The sequence below is a fragment of the Bos indicus x Bos taurus genome, chromosome 2 (genome assembly GCF_003369695.1).
Source record: "Bos indicus x Bos taurus breed Angus x Brahman F1 hybrid chromosome 2, Bos_hybrid_MaternalHap_v2.0, whole genome shotgun sequence".
Taxonomy (NCBI): domain Eukaryota; kingdom Metazoa; phylum Chordata; class Mammalia; order Artiodactyla; family Bovidae; genus Bos; species Bos indicus x Bos taurus.
Genome location: NC_040077.1, coordinates 76,839,515 through 76,853,301, shown reverse-complemented (window position 1 = coordinate 76,853,301; position 13,787 = coordinate 76,839,515). Strand labels below are relative to the sequence as shown.

Here is a 13,787-nt window from a genome sequence, read left to right as displayed (position 1 = left end):
TACCACTTGTATGCCATGATGGGTAATGCCATTGATGAAAGATCTCTGTTTGATTATTGAGAGGGAGCACTTGAGGTTTACTTGGTTGAAAACTTACATGCTTCAAAATGTTTCCTATTGGCCCCAGTCTCAGGTTAGTATTATTCTTCCTAAAGAGAACATGTCTTTTTAGGTATCCACAAAGAAAATATCAGCTACACTGCCCATGTCACCATTCACAAGGCATTGGCCTTGAGAGTAGTTGCATCATAGAGTGATTTTTCCAGGTACAAAATGATTCCTCAGTGCTAAATCACGCTCTACTGACATCTCGGTTTCATTGTTGATTAAATAGAAATTCTTCAAGCTTGAGAAAGCCTGGCTTTGGTATTTATGACTTCTAACAGCTCTCTTGGAGAAGACTCTTGAGAGTCCCTTGGATTGCAAGGAGATCAAACCAGTCAATCCTAAAGGAAATCAACTCTGACTGTTCATTGGAAGGACTGATGCTGAGGCTGAAGCTCCCATACTTTGGGAAGGTTGACTCATTAGAAAAGATCCTGATACTGGGAGAGATTGAAGACAGAAGGAGAAGGGGGTGACAGAAGGTGAGATGGTTGGATGGCATCAACGACTCAATGGACATGAGTTTGAGCAAGCTGCAGGAGATAGTGAAGGACAGGGAAGCCTGGCGTGCTGCAATACATAGGATCACAAATAGTTGGACATGACTGAACAAATGAACAACAGCAAGAACTCTATTTGTGTGTGTGTGTGTGTGTGTGTGTGTGTGTGTGTGCCAGTTGCTCAGTCATGTCTGACTCTTTGCAACCCCATGGACTGTAACCCTCCAGGCTCCTCTGTGCATAGAATTTTCCAAGCAAGAATACTGGAGCGCGTTGTCATGCCCTACTCCAGAGGAGCTTCCCAACCCAGGGTTGAACTCATGTCTCTTGCATCTCCTACATTGGCAGGTGGATTCTTTACCACTGAACCACCTAGGAAGCAACAACTCTCTTTACCATCTATTTATCTTTTTAGCTGTAAGTCTTCCTCTAGTGTCACTGAGCAGTAGAAGTCAGGAACAGAGTAGATGCACCAGCCCCCAAATATATTACTTGAATTAGTTCAAACAGCAGCTGGGTATAGGTAGGTATGATTTAAGGACAAAGCATTTTAAATCTTTATTCCTTTTTACTCATATGTATATTAATTTTTATGTTCTCTTCCCTTATGGTTTATCCCAGGATATTGAATATAGATCCCTGTACTACACAGTGGGACCTCATTTTCCATCCATGTATATAATACTTTGCATCTACTCACTCCAAACTCCCAGTCCATCCCTCCCTCACACCCCTCCCCATTGGCAATCACAAGTCTGTTCTCTATGTCTGTAAGTCTGTTTCTGTTTTGTAAATCAACCATACTTCACTAAAAGTAAATTTAAAAGGGATAAATTTCTACTCCTTCATTAACTATCTATGTGATTCTGTGAAATAGACATTAATATTCCTATTTTCCAAATGAGAAACTAAGACTCAGATAGGGTAAGAGGTTTGTCTTAAAGTGATATAGATAACAGACCAGGCATGGAATCCAAGTATTTGTGACAGAAAAAACTATGCAGTTCTTTTAGCAAATTAATTTTCTCATGTTGGATATTTTTATATGCACAGTGAAAAAAACAACATCTCTCTTATAGTTTTAGTGTGACAATAAGAAGGAAAGTGTTGCATAAAGTACTCAGCATGGACTTCCCTGGTGTTCCAGAGGTTAAGACTCTGAACTTGCACTTCAGAGGGTATGGTTGGATCCCTGGTCAGGAAAGTTCCACATGCTCCGGGGTTTGGCCAAGGGAAAAAAAAAAAAAAAAAAATCCAACTCAACTATTAAGACTCCCTCATCAAGAAATTAATAAATAGTTTCTTTAATAAAATAAAATAAGCTACTTGACCTACAATAGGTCCACAACCACTGGCAAGGTAATTATTTTATTTTTGCATTATTACTGCATGAGTATATTTGACTCATGCCAATCCTCCTCATAAAGCCCATAGCTCTTAAATGAGAGCTTTGCACACAACAAAGAGCCCTGGCAACCAAGGACAAATTGTCACACTTTCCAAACCAAAGTGTCAGGTCAGCGAGAGCCTCCATGTTGGCCTTTTGCCAGGGAGTATCTTCATGTGCTCTGGGGTGGTGGCATTTCTCCTTTCAGTGAAAGAGATGCTCTAAGGCAGCCTTTAATTATCCAAGACCTAGTTGAACAGTTGGGGCTCTCAGAGTACTCAGTTGAACTGGATTTGCCTTCTCAAATGGCGCTGTCACTAGCACTCCTGTGTCCTCCCCACGGATGGATTTCGTTTTCTAGGCTCAGCTTTCAGCAGCCCCCAGGTGTTGGTGTCAAAACTCCTTCCTCTACAGTTGGCGTGCCTTCAAAGTGCTTTTAGCCTGGCTCAGATGTGCAGATTCTGGGAGATCATTTGCCTGATCAAATTTGAGGCCATTGGGAATTTAAAGGTGTCATGAAAAATAAAATAGATTCATATATAATTTAAACATTTGCTATTAAAAATACGATGAGGGTCTCCCACACACACTTATTATATGTCTGTTTGGACTGAGAATCATTTTTCCTCTACAGACTTAAACCAAATACAGATATGAAGGCATGAACAGGAGGTTAAGATTAACAGAGTCCTTCATTACTTCTTGTACCTCTGATTATGTGACGTGAGGAGAAAGCAGAATCCGAAAAAGATATTTGGAAAACTGATATATATTTTAAGTACAAGCACATTGCTTTAAAATCTATTGAGTGATGAGGCTCTGAACCTCGAAAATGATAAAGGGCTTATCTATTTACTGTCTCTCAGCTACTAATTAGAAGAGTTGGTATTTGAAGGCATGATTGTCTGGCCAAATTCTCTAATCAGTTCCTCTGATAGCAAAAAGTATTGTCAAAGTTTAAGATACCTGACTCATTTCAGTATTTAGAATTGTGGACTCTCTTTTGGGCAGGTTGGGCCTCTCCAAAACATTGATGGTGGAGCTACAACTAGAATTCAAGACCTCTTCCTGGTCTTGTCTTGTCCACTTACAAACGACGTCTGAGCCCTCTTAAGAAGCAAAGCAGCACTGCCTTGTCTGTGCCTCCTTGTATTAAATTCTAGGTTATACGTGTTATTTTTTTCTACACAATAGGAGGTGGTAGGGTGATAATGATAGGGAAATTTTATGGAGGGCTCTGAAGATGATGGACCTGGCTACTTGGTTTGCATGTATTGTTTCATTTACTCCTAAAGATCTTTAAAGATTTTTGTTTTATTTTCCAATTTAAATATGAAAAAAGTAAGGATTATGGTGGGTCATTTAAGACACAAAACTAGAGAATGGATATTTTGTGATTTGAACCCCAGTGTGCCTGGTCCAGGTCTTCCCAGGTAGCACTAGTGGAAAAGAACCTGCCTGCCAATACAGGAGACATAGGAGACATAAGAGTCATGGGTTCAGTTCCTGGTTTGGGAAGATCCCCTGGAGGAGGGCATGGCAACCCACTCCAGTATTCTGGCCTGGAGAATCTCATGGACAGAGAAGTCTGGCAGACTATAGTCCATAGAGTCACAAAGAGTCAGACATGACTGAAGCTACTTAGCATGCACACATGCATGTGCCTAGTCCAAGTCCATGTATGTCCATACTCCTGGATTCCTTTAAGCCTTGGTCCTTGTCATCCCCTACCTTCTCTGTGGTGTCAGATGACTCCAAGCAGAATTTCCTTCCCATGTCTTTTTCAAGTGGCTCTGAAAAGGGTCTTGGATACCTTTTCTTGCTAAATATGTATTCTCATCTCACTTAGTTTCTCAACAGAGTTGAAGGACTGTCCATTTCTCCTTGGTTAAGCACTTTGTTTTCTGGAACCCAGCTTACTCATCTGTTTTTCATCCTCCCTCCATGTCTGGCCCTTGGTTCTCTGACAGATCACTGTTCCACTGTCAAAAATTTTCTAGTTATACTCACACTCTAGACTATCTTAATTGGTTTCTCTCTCTCTCTCTCTCTCTCTCTCTCTCTCTCTCTCTCTCTCTCTCTCACACACACACACACACACATATATGTATATGTCTATATTTATACATGTATATGCTTCCCTGGTGGCCTGGTGGTAAAGAATCCTCCTGCCAATGCAGGAGACAAGGGATTGATTCCTGGGTGGGGCAGACTCCTTGGAATAGGAAATGATAACCTTTTCCAGATTCTTGCCTAGGAAATCCTATGGTCAGAGGAGCCTGGTGGGGTCACAAAAGGTCCATGAGGTCGCAAAAGAGTAGGACACAACTTAGCCACTAAAGAACAACAATAGATACATATAGGTATACATATATCTTCCACTTGTTTCTCTGGACCAGACCTCACTCCTGAACTGCAGACGTATATATCCAGATACGTGCTCTGAATCCACAGTCTATTACCTAGTTGGAATCTCAATCTTCACAAAATCCCAAGCTGGATTTTTTATCCACTTTTTCCACTTCACAGCCCACACTCCTCTAAAACATAACTATTTGCTCCCACCCATTCAGTCACTTAAGCCCCAAATTCTCATCTTTCTAGATTCTTTGTTTCCCTCATGCTTTCTCTTTAATCTGTCAGCGAGCCCTATTGGTTGTGTTTGGACACAGCTTTATTACAACTTCCGCTATGACAGCCCTGGTCCCAGACACCATACCCTACTACAGGCTTCTGAAGTGCATCCCAACTATTCTCTGCCTTTTCTTTTGTTTCCAAGGTCCACTCTCCACTGTGCAGTTTGATGAGTTTTTAAAAGTTAAATGTGAGTCTGCTTCATTGACAGGCTCATTTGTGCCATATTTTGGATTCCATATATAAGGGATAACATACAGGGTCCTACTGTAGAGCACATGGAGCTATATTCAATATCCTGTGATAAAGCATCATGAAAAAGAATATTAAAAATAATGTGTATATTATGCAAAACTGAATTGCTTTGCTGTATAGCAGAAATGAACAGAGAATTGTAAATTAACTACTTCAATAAAATAAATAAATTAAAAAAGAAAGCTAAATCTGATGTTGTCATGATTCTGTTCTGTTGAAAAACCATGTCAGTTTTCAATTTATGTTTGTTGGCTCCATACATAGAAATCTTAATAAACACTCAATGAAGTGAATTCCATTTCAAGACAATGCATACTTAGTGTCTCAAACATATGGAATTAAGACTGTCTCTGATAAAAAGGGATAGCCAAGGAGAGGTATGGGGGATGGCTTCTGTGAGTGAGTGGGTGCTGAGGAAGGTTTAGGAGAGCACCCATCCCAGATTTCATGTGCATCCCTGAAACCAGAGTGACTCCTGAGCCTTGAACTTGACTTCTAATGAAGTCAGTGAGCTTGGTCTTGTATACATCTGAGCCAGTATAAACCACTGAGCTCTCAGAGAGCCCACAGCAGCACTTTTAGGCCTGGTAAAATCAATAAACCCGGGGAGTGTGAGGTTCATGTTTCTGCAGCAACCCCACAGGTCATGTTGTCTGGGAGTTAATGGTCTAAGGAATGAGAATGGGTGTTAAGGGATTAATTGTTTGACTCTTCATTAACCCAAGAAAACACAGTGAGACACATTTGTCTTCCACACAAAATCATACAAAATTCTCTCTTTATTAAATATACATTATTTACAGTGTAAGTCTTTCTTCTGTACAACAGGAACCATAGAAAACAAAGAAATCTAAGGCTAACTTTTATTTTTTTTCCCCCATACAGTGTATTAAGACATGTTACATGGTCTACAAAACTGACTTGAAATGAGGCAACATCACTTGGGATTCTGTTTCAGGAACAAATATGGGAAGGTCAAAAGGAAAAGCTAGACTCCAGAAGATCTACAAAGAGAGGTGACCTGTTTTGTGCTTTTGCCATTATAAGTATCTGACATATATATTTTTGAAGAAGAGGTTATTTTGTATTTTAACATTTCTTTGTTAAAAATAATTTCCCTGCTCTTTCCCATTCTTCAAGAAGGAGGACCACTCTATGCCAGAACAAAACTGATTTTCCATCTGAAGTGGACATTGTAATATTGCATAACAAGGATCAGCAAACTATAGCCCATGAACCGAATCTGATATGTTGCCTATTCTTGAAAACAAAGTTTTACTGGAACATAGCCATGACTCTTTGTCCATGTTTGGCCCACTTCCTACTACAACAGGAAAGATGAGCAACCGCAATGGAGACTGGCTGTCCTATAAAGGCTAAAGTACTGACTATCTGGCCCTATGCAGTAAACGTTTGCTAGTTCCTTACCTAGCATATCCTGGAGACTTATCTGTGGTTCCTCCTCAGCCTGCATTCCAATTTCCAGTGACACCTCCAGTAGATTGAGGGGAGTGACAGCCCAAAGTGGCACAGCATATCAGGAGACCTGTCAACTACCAGATTCAGAAGGAAAGCATTCTTGATGTTGGACCTCACTAAATACAAAGTCCCTCTTGCCTTATAAGCACACTGTTGTAAGCAAGGTTTGGTATTTTTGCATTAGTATTTAAGGCAGGGCAAGGTTACACAGATTGACACTGCCATTCAGAGAGAAGAGACTATAATTCCTGTGAAGACTGGGGGATGATGTTGGCTATAATTAGGATGTCTGACTAGGCAGAAGCTCATTAATACTATTCCTTAAGGTTTACTGAAAATTCTATCTATGGGGAGGCTTTCCAAAGAGTCTGCAGGGCAATACAACAGTCTATTTCATCTGGTTTTCGTGTCCCCTGAGGCTACTTCTGGCATTGGAGGCATGGAAGAATATGATGTTGAGGAAAATTAAGACTAGGATTTAATCACTAAAACAACTAGCTTCACCTTTGATTGTGACCTAAGACAGCCCTCTTAATTTGTCCTGCTGTTTTTGCAAAAGTTCCCCTGTATAACTGGGGATGATTGAAGAAAGCAGTGTTCCCAGATAGTGTTGGGTGATAGGTCCCTGAAAGTATTCACTGTCAGGTATGGGGAGTAGCACATCTCATCATCATTCTGCCATGTCCACGCATGGCTGGACCAATAAGGGGGAGAGGAAGATCCCAAGGCTGATTTCAGGTCCTCGGGGCTTCTACCCATGGGGAATGCTGATTCAGGGTAGTGGGCCTAAGGAGCTTCCTCATAGTTCCTCTAACTGTTCAATCTGGGCAGATTAGATCATTGTGGTGATAGCTCTAAAGCATCCTAGAAAAATCCCAATGAAACACTAATCTAGAAAAAAAAATGTGGTTGTTGTACTGGGAAGAGACAAAAATATTGTGCCAAGTTAAGTAAAGAATCCCTCATGCAAACCCCATGATATTGCCTCTTTCCCTAATGGGTAAAGTGAAGATCCAAATGCACTAAAGAGATTCCAGAATTAAAAGCCAGGAAAGTGGGAAGAGCTGCCACCAGTGAGGCTCTCTGGAAGCAGCAACCCTTCTGTGGGAAAGTCATCAGTTGTTACCAAGTTTATGCCACCTGTTCTCTCTTTCTCCTCATCCTGTTCCCACCAAGTGTGGTCAAAACACCCAAACCACTTTTGCTTTAATCTTTGCTCATGTCTGTTCTACTGTTTTGTAGACTATAAACGTTACAAAAGACAGACAACTCACTTACAAAGTACAGTAGTTCACTAAAAAAAATGTGCTTTTCTGTTCTCCCTCAGAGTACCTTAGTGCAAAGTAGACAAAAGTTACTCAAAAGCAGAAAAAAGAGTTAAATATGAAAACCTCCTCTGAAAGTTTCAAATAACTGTTGACTCAAAAGAAAATGTGTTTCTTCTTATCAAACAGAGATGTATGGAGGATGTCATAGAGGAAGCCTGTATATCAGCCCTATTTTGACAAAGAGATTGTGTAGGTATGTGTTTGTGATTTTTTTTTTCCCTTTAAGAGGTTTGAATATTTGGAATTTGTGAAGCAGAAATAAAAATGAAAGACAAGCAAAATCTGCAAATTAGATGACTTAACAAGTAAGAGTGTGGGTGAGGAAATGGAGGGTGGGTAAGAAAGACTCAAGAACAGAATAGAAATAATTCAATCACACTTTGTGTGTGTTTTTAAGAAAACACTTTCAAACTGCATGAGAGACATGAAACAGCACTCAGTTGTCTTCCAAGTATTCTGAAAATTTTGAGTTTGATGGAATCTTCTTCCTTTAACCATCTCTGCATTGTCAGGAACAAGGAAGCCTCTTTATTGATTGGTCTATTCGGGACTTCTAGGACAAAGGAGGATTAAGTATGTCTCAGCCTTCAGGTTAAGAGCTATACACTGTGTCTCAGATTTCCTTTGGCAAGCTCAGGCTACAATATGGTTTTGATGGATTGTATCCTTGTAGAAATTCAAAAGATGCCAGTTATTGGTGGACAAGCTGTCAAGACATTTTATAGGAAAGAACTCAAGGGCCTGATTCCTATCTCTATAAGGGTCTTGGAGTCTCCCGGGGTAGCTCTTGTAACTGAATGAGCTTCTTGCAGAGACGAGAAATGTGTGATTTTTTTCAGAATTGGAAAAATCCCCCCAGAGCACAGATATGAGACTTCATTTAGATGGATGACACCTTTGAGTCAATGAGTTACTCAAAGCAGTGCTTCATCCAGTTCTTTGAGATCTTCCTAAATTGAGTCAATATGGTTCAGTAGGATGCAGTAGGGTTTTAGGAGAAGCTAGAGTAGGACAAAAATGCCTTAAGGAAAATCTGGAAGAACAAGGGCATGCAATAGGTCATGAATAAATTTCATAAAAGAACTGGGAAATGAAGAGGGGGAAAATGGAGATTGTTGTTTCCTTACCCCAGATAGGGTCCCTGTGTGATCACTGAGGTCTGACCCTTAGAAGGAGGGCTTTCAGAATCCCCTACCCAGAGTTAAAACAAGAACGGAGAGAATACAGCTTCCCCAGAAGTACTCTAGAGATGGAGATCATTTATTCTTGTCCCTACAGAGTCAATCCATCTCCCTCCAGAGAAATATACCTGCAGAGATTGATACTTGCTTTAAGAAAGGAACACAAAGCAGCTTATTGAAGGCAGAAGTAATAAACAAGAAGAAATATATAGAAATATTTTCCAGAAAGTACCTGTTTCTTTCAGTCTCCAGCAAGTCTATGACAACAATACATGCCTCCCCTGCCAGATTTTGGCTTTCCAAGGGCAAGAACAAGGTGCAGTATATGTTAATATACTCAGTATCCAACACAGCCCTTAGAGTATTGGGTAATAATTACTCCATGAATGAAGTACAGACCAGTTTTCTTCTTTTGTTCTGATCCTGCTCCTGCTACCCTGTAGTGGGCAATAGTCTAACAAAAGAAGGAAGTCAGGTTAGTACCATCTCTGTTATTACTCAAGGGCATAAAAACTGTTTTGAAAAAACCAGCCCTAGGATCCTTAAAATAAATATTACATTTGCAGTTCAGAGTAGAGAATAAGTGAAGCTTTTCTTAAAAAATATATCTAGAGAAGTGACAAATGTCTAACTCTCTAGACAAATTCTCCTATAAACCATAGCATTCAAACCTATGCACATAAGGAATGATGCAGCATTAAATATGTTTACGGTAAGCAAACACACCGCTGCTTACATAAATAGATTTGTTTGGTGAGAATTATATAATTGAAATGGCCCCCTTAAAATGTGAAATTTCACAGATGTTTTTGGTTTTCCTATAAAGCACATTCTATGAAATACTTTGGTAAACAGCAATTACCAAAGAGAGTTAAAGTATAGGATTATGGCGATCCAACTGGCCAACGTGTGCAGTCAGGAAACTCAAAGCAGAAAACTGTGGTTAAGGAGGCATCAGAATGCTTTCAAAGACTTTTACTTTATATTATAATTGTTCAAGGATTGAAACATACAAATCAACAGTTGCACAAAACTCCATGGATTTTGGTACCAATGAGGAAATATAGGCAGAGTTCACACTTCTTTGTCACTGAAAAGTGTGTTTTCCTTTGGAAGGAGCAGCATGCTTGCTTTCCATATACATCTAGTGAAAGTTAGTGTTCTCTGGGGTTATGAAATATTCCAACCCTGTAAAAATAAGTTTTATTTAGCCCTGAGACTCTGCTTATAAGAGTGATGTGCTGATTGCACTGTCTTGGCATTCGTCATTAAGTCTGTGATACGTAGTATGTATGGATAGATAGTCTACAGATATGGGGAGGTTTGCTGGTAGATTCTGTAGTGGAGATGTGGCAAGGATGGAGTTTCCCAAAGTTTTCACCCTACAGAACTACCCACAAGCATAAGTAGATGAGAAAAACGAATACTCCAAATCGGCCTCTGTTAGTCCTCCATTTCTTTTATCTGTACTATGTCAGCAAAATGTAGTCCCTACTTCTCAGAGACTTGAATAACGAGCAGTTCCAGTTTTATTACTCAACCTTCTTTTTCTTTCCATTTCATTATTGGAGATGCTTCAGGCTAAACCCACTGCACTACATGATGACTTTTATTTCAGGGGACAGAGGACGATGTCGCCAAGCAAAAGGCTGATTTATAAAGTCTTTTTATGGAAATAGAAAATCCAAAAGTGAACATTGGAAGTAGGAGAGAACAGGGCAGGAGGAAACAATATTTTAAGATCTTTCCTGTTATGAATGGATCATTCATCTTATTAAAGTAAGAAGGGAAAAAAAAAAAAGCCCTTGTTAGAATTACTTTAAAATAAATTTGCTAGCAAAAGGATATAATGGAAATGATTAAGTAAGAATCCACATAAAATTTTTAAAAGAGAGTGTGTCTTTAGAACACCTACTATTTGAGAAATATGATTGCAAACGAAATTCTTTCCCCATGTTCTTTGACATTGAAAGCCTGAAATAGACCTGAAATGGGGTGAAGCTGAGGAGCCCCTCATTGTGAGCCTCATCATGCAGGAAAGTGTTAAAACAGTCAGAGGTGACAGACACAAAAAGGAAAAGATGGAATTCAAATTGAGTCTGTCTTGTAAAGAGAATCAGCAAGTACTTTCCACATCTGTGGCTCATTCTGTTTGCATTCCCAGCATACTAGAACATTTATATAGTTTTCCCCTTATCTTTTTCCTGAAGATGGCCCAGAGGCAAAGAGTGAGGAATGTTCCTATAGCAAAACCACCAGGATTCTTACCACCACTTCGAGGATGAGCCCAATGATGTTGTTTCTTGAAGAAATGATGATGTTTCTCGGCTGTTTTGGTACCAAAATGATGCATACCCTGAAACATGTCACTGCCTCATCTGGGAGTTTATGCCTATAGAAGGAAGCATGTGGGGACCTTTATATACATAGGATGCAGCAGACTTGAAAATATGATGCGCTGTAGAACCTAAGGGCTCCTCTAAAATTATGAAAAGCAGTGGTAGCTTCCTGGAGCTAGTCAGAAAGCTTCATATGTCAGTTCATCCTAAACCTCCTAGAAAAAAATGGCTCAGTGGCAGACGTGGGTTATTTGTCTATTCTAAAATGTGAAACTTGTGTTTACGCTTTTCACCAGATCTTTAGTGAGGGGATGGAAGGAAAAAAATCTGTTTGGCATTTCTTTGCTTTCATGCAGTTTTTGTTTGTTGTTTGTTTGCTTTGCTTTTTGTTTTTGTCTTGTTTTTATTTTTCTTTAAAGCTGAGTTGAGATGATTTAAGCTCTTTCACAGAACCAAATACTATTTTAGACTTTGAGTTGCTTTTTGATGCAATAACTGATATATATATATATCAGTATAATAATCTCAGGAATAACCTAGCTAATATTTCTTACAAAATTAGAAGAGGCATTTTCAAAGTTATAGAACATCTACTTCCTAGCAGCTGTCTTTTTACCTCCTAGTTTCAAGCAACTATTTTCCATGCTTCTCCTAGGTTTAAGCTATGTGTGCTGTTCTAAAGTGTCAGCCCCAGGAGACAGGAGAGAGTGGTAAGAAAGGAACACAGTAATAGCTTATGACTATCAGGAGTCCTATTTTTGAAAATACTCAGGGGATAAGAGAGTGAACAATGATGATGAGTTAGGGCAATGGGCTTCCTATAGTAAGGAAAATTAACACACAACAAACCTCTCTTTTTCCTTTTAAAGTGCCACTGACACAAACCAGGCCCTAGCATCTTCCTTTTTGGTACCCTGAGTTCTCTGGTCAGAGTGGACTTGAAGTGGGGGAGGGTGTCGAGGATGATGGTTACATGCCGAAGTCACAGAGCTCAGGTTCAAGGTAAGCCTGCAAGACTGAATAGTTGCAGAACTGAAGGCTGCATCTTAGAAATCAGAAATACAGAACAGAATATGGACATGTGCACACCCATGTGTCTCTTCCTTGTCTAAAGTAGTCAAATCAATCTCTTGAGTGATCATTTTCACCATGATAAGTTTGTTAAAGAGGAAGGCAGTGGTCATAGCTGCCTAGTATTCTGGGCTAGTTTGAGGGGATAGATGCTCTGGTGAATGCAGGTATGTCCCCAAAATAAAAGGGAAACAGAGAAAGATAATGACCAAAATTAAAGTATGGGAGAAAGTGGATAAGGAGAAATCAAAAATAAAAAAGAATATGAGATGACCCTGCAGTTTTTCAGATGAAATATTCCCGCTTACACTCGCTCACTGTATTTTGTAAATCAATGTCATTTCTAAAGGAACTGTCCAAATTTTCTGGATATTCCTTCTCCTTCATCTGGTTGGTGCGATGTGACTGCTTATGCTGGTAAAGGAAGCGGCTCATGATGCCAATGATCGAGAAGATGATGAATATCACCACTGCTATTACTCCTGTTGAGAAAGAGGGACAAGAGAGAAGGCAATTATCACAGATCATCTGATCAGGAGAAAGAATTTAAAGAAGACAACAAGGTCACTTAGGACAAAGAACCAAACAAAAACAAACAAGCAACAAACTCTGCCACGTGTCCAGAAATAAACACAGGCTAAAATGTTTTCAGACTTCAGTTAGCAAAAAAACCCCTCTTTCAGACTAGTGACGGAGCAAGGCAGTTTATATCAGAGAAGGTTATATTTAACAGACTAAGAATGTCATCAAATAAACATGAAATCAGACTAGAAAATGATCTCTTAATAAATTCCTTCAAGACTTGCCTTCAAGAATATGCCTGAATCACTTTTAATTAGCACACTTCTTTGTCACCTTGCAAATAAGTAAGTATCTTAGAACTATTTCAGCACCCTAGAAAATAATATTTAAGTATCTCACTTCCCGGTACATACACTATGGGTGTAAATTTGTTTGCAATATATGTTTGCTTTACTAAAAATGTCTTATTAATAATGAAATGCTTACTAAACATTCAGGGCATTTTACCCTGCTGCATACTCTGTAAGATGCAGGGTAGTCTGAAGATGGTACCCTTCTGTCTTCCAGAGTCAACTACAATAGCAAATGTCTGCCCTACTGTGTCACATTCTCCCCTACTTTGGATTGATTGTATGTGATTTTACTGGACCTACTTGGCAAGTCATCCTCACTGATCCTAAGGTCTTGACCCTACCTTTGGCAGGAATTCTCTTGAGAAGTGAATAGCAAAGTCAGCAAAGGATGGTAAAAATGTGGATACTGTCAAATTTCTAAAGAGAAAAAGAATCTATAGAAGAAAGAATGTTTCTCAACATTAAAATCTTTGAAAAATATTTATGATATTCAAAGATAAATTCATTCCTAATAAAGTATATTTTCTGCCGTTTTCTTATCTAAGTAGAATGACTCTTGAGACAAAATGTTTATTTTAAAAAGTAAGATCCTAAACCATGATATAACATTTTCCCCAACTATTTTAGAACAAG

General features: G+C 39.2%; 1 protein-coding gene across 1 annotated transcript in view; it reads right to left on the bottom strand.

Annotated features, from left to right (window-relative positions):
* Positions 1-5,640: 5,640 nt before the first annotated feature.
* The window catches only part of CNTNAP5 (contactin associated protein like 5), a 1,040,194-nt gene continuing 1,032,047 nt past the window's right edge, over positions 5,641-13,787 (bottom strand). Inside the window, exon 24 of the mRNA XM_027562987.1 lies at positions 5,641-12,761. Within this exon, the coding sequence (XP_027418788.1) occupies positions 12,565-12,761 (197 nt within the window). The 3' untranslated portion in view covers positions 5,641-12,564. The remainder of the gene's footprint in view (positions 12,762-13,787) is intronic.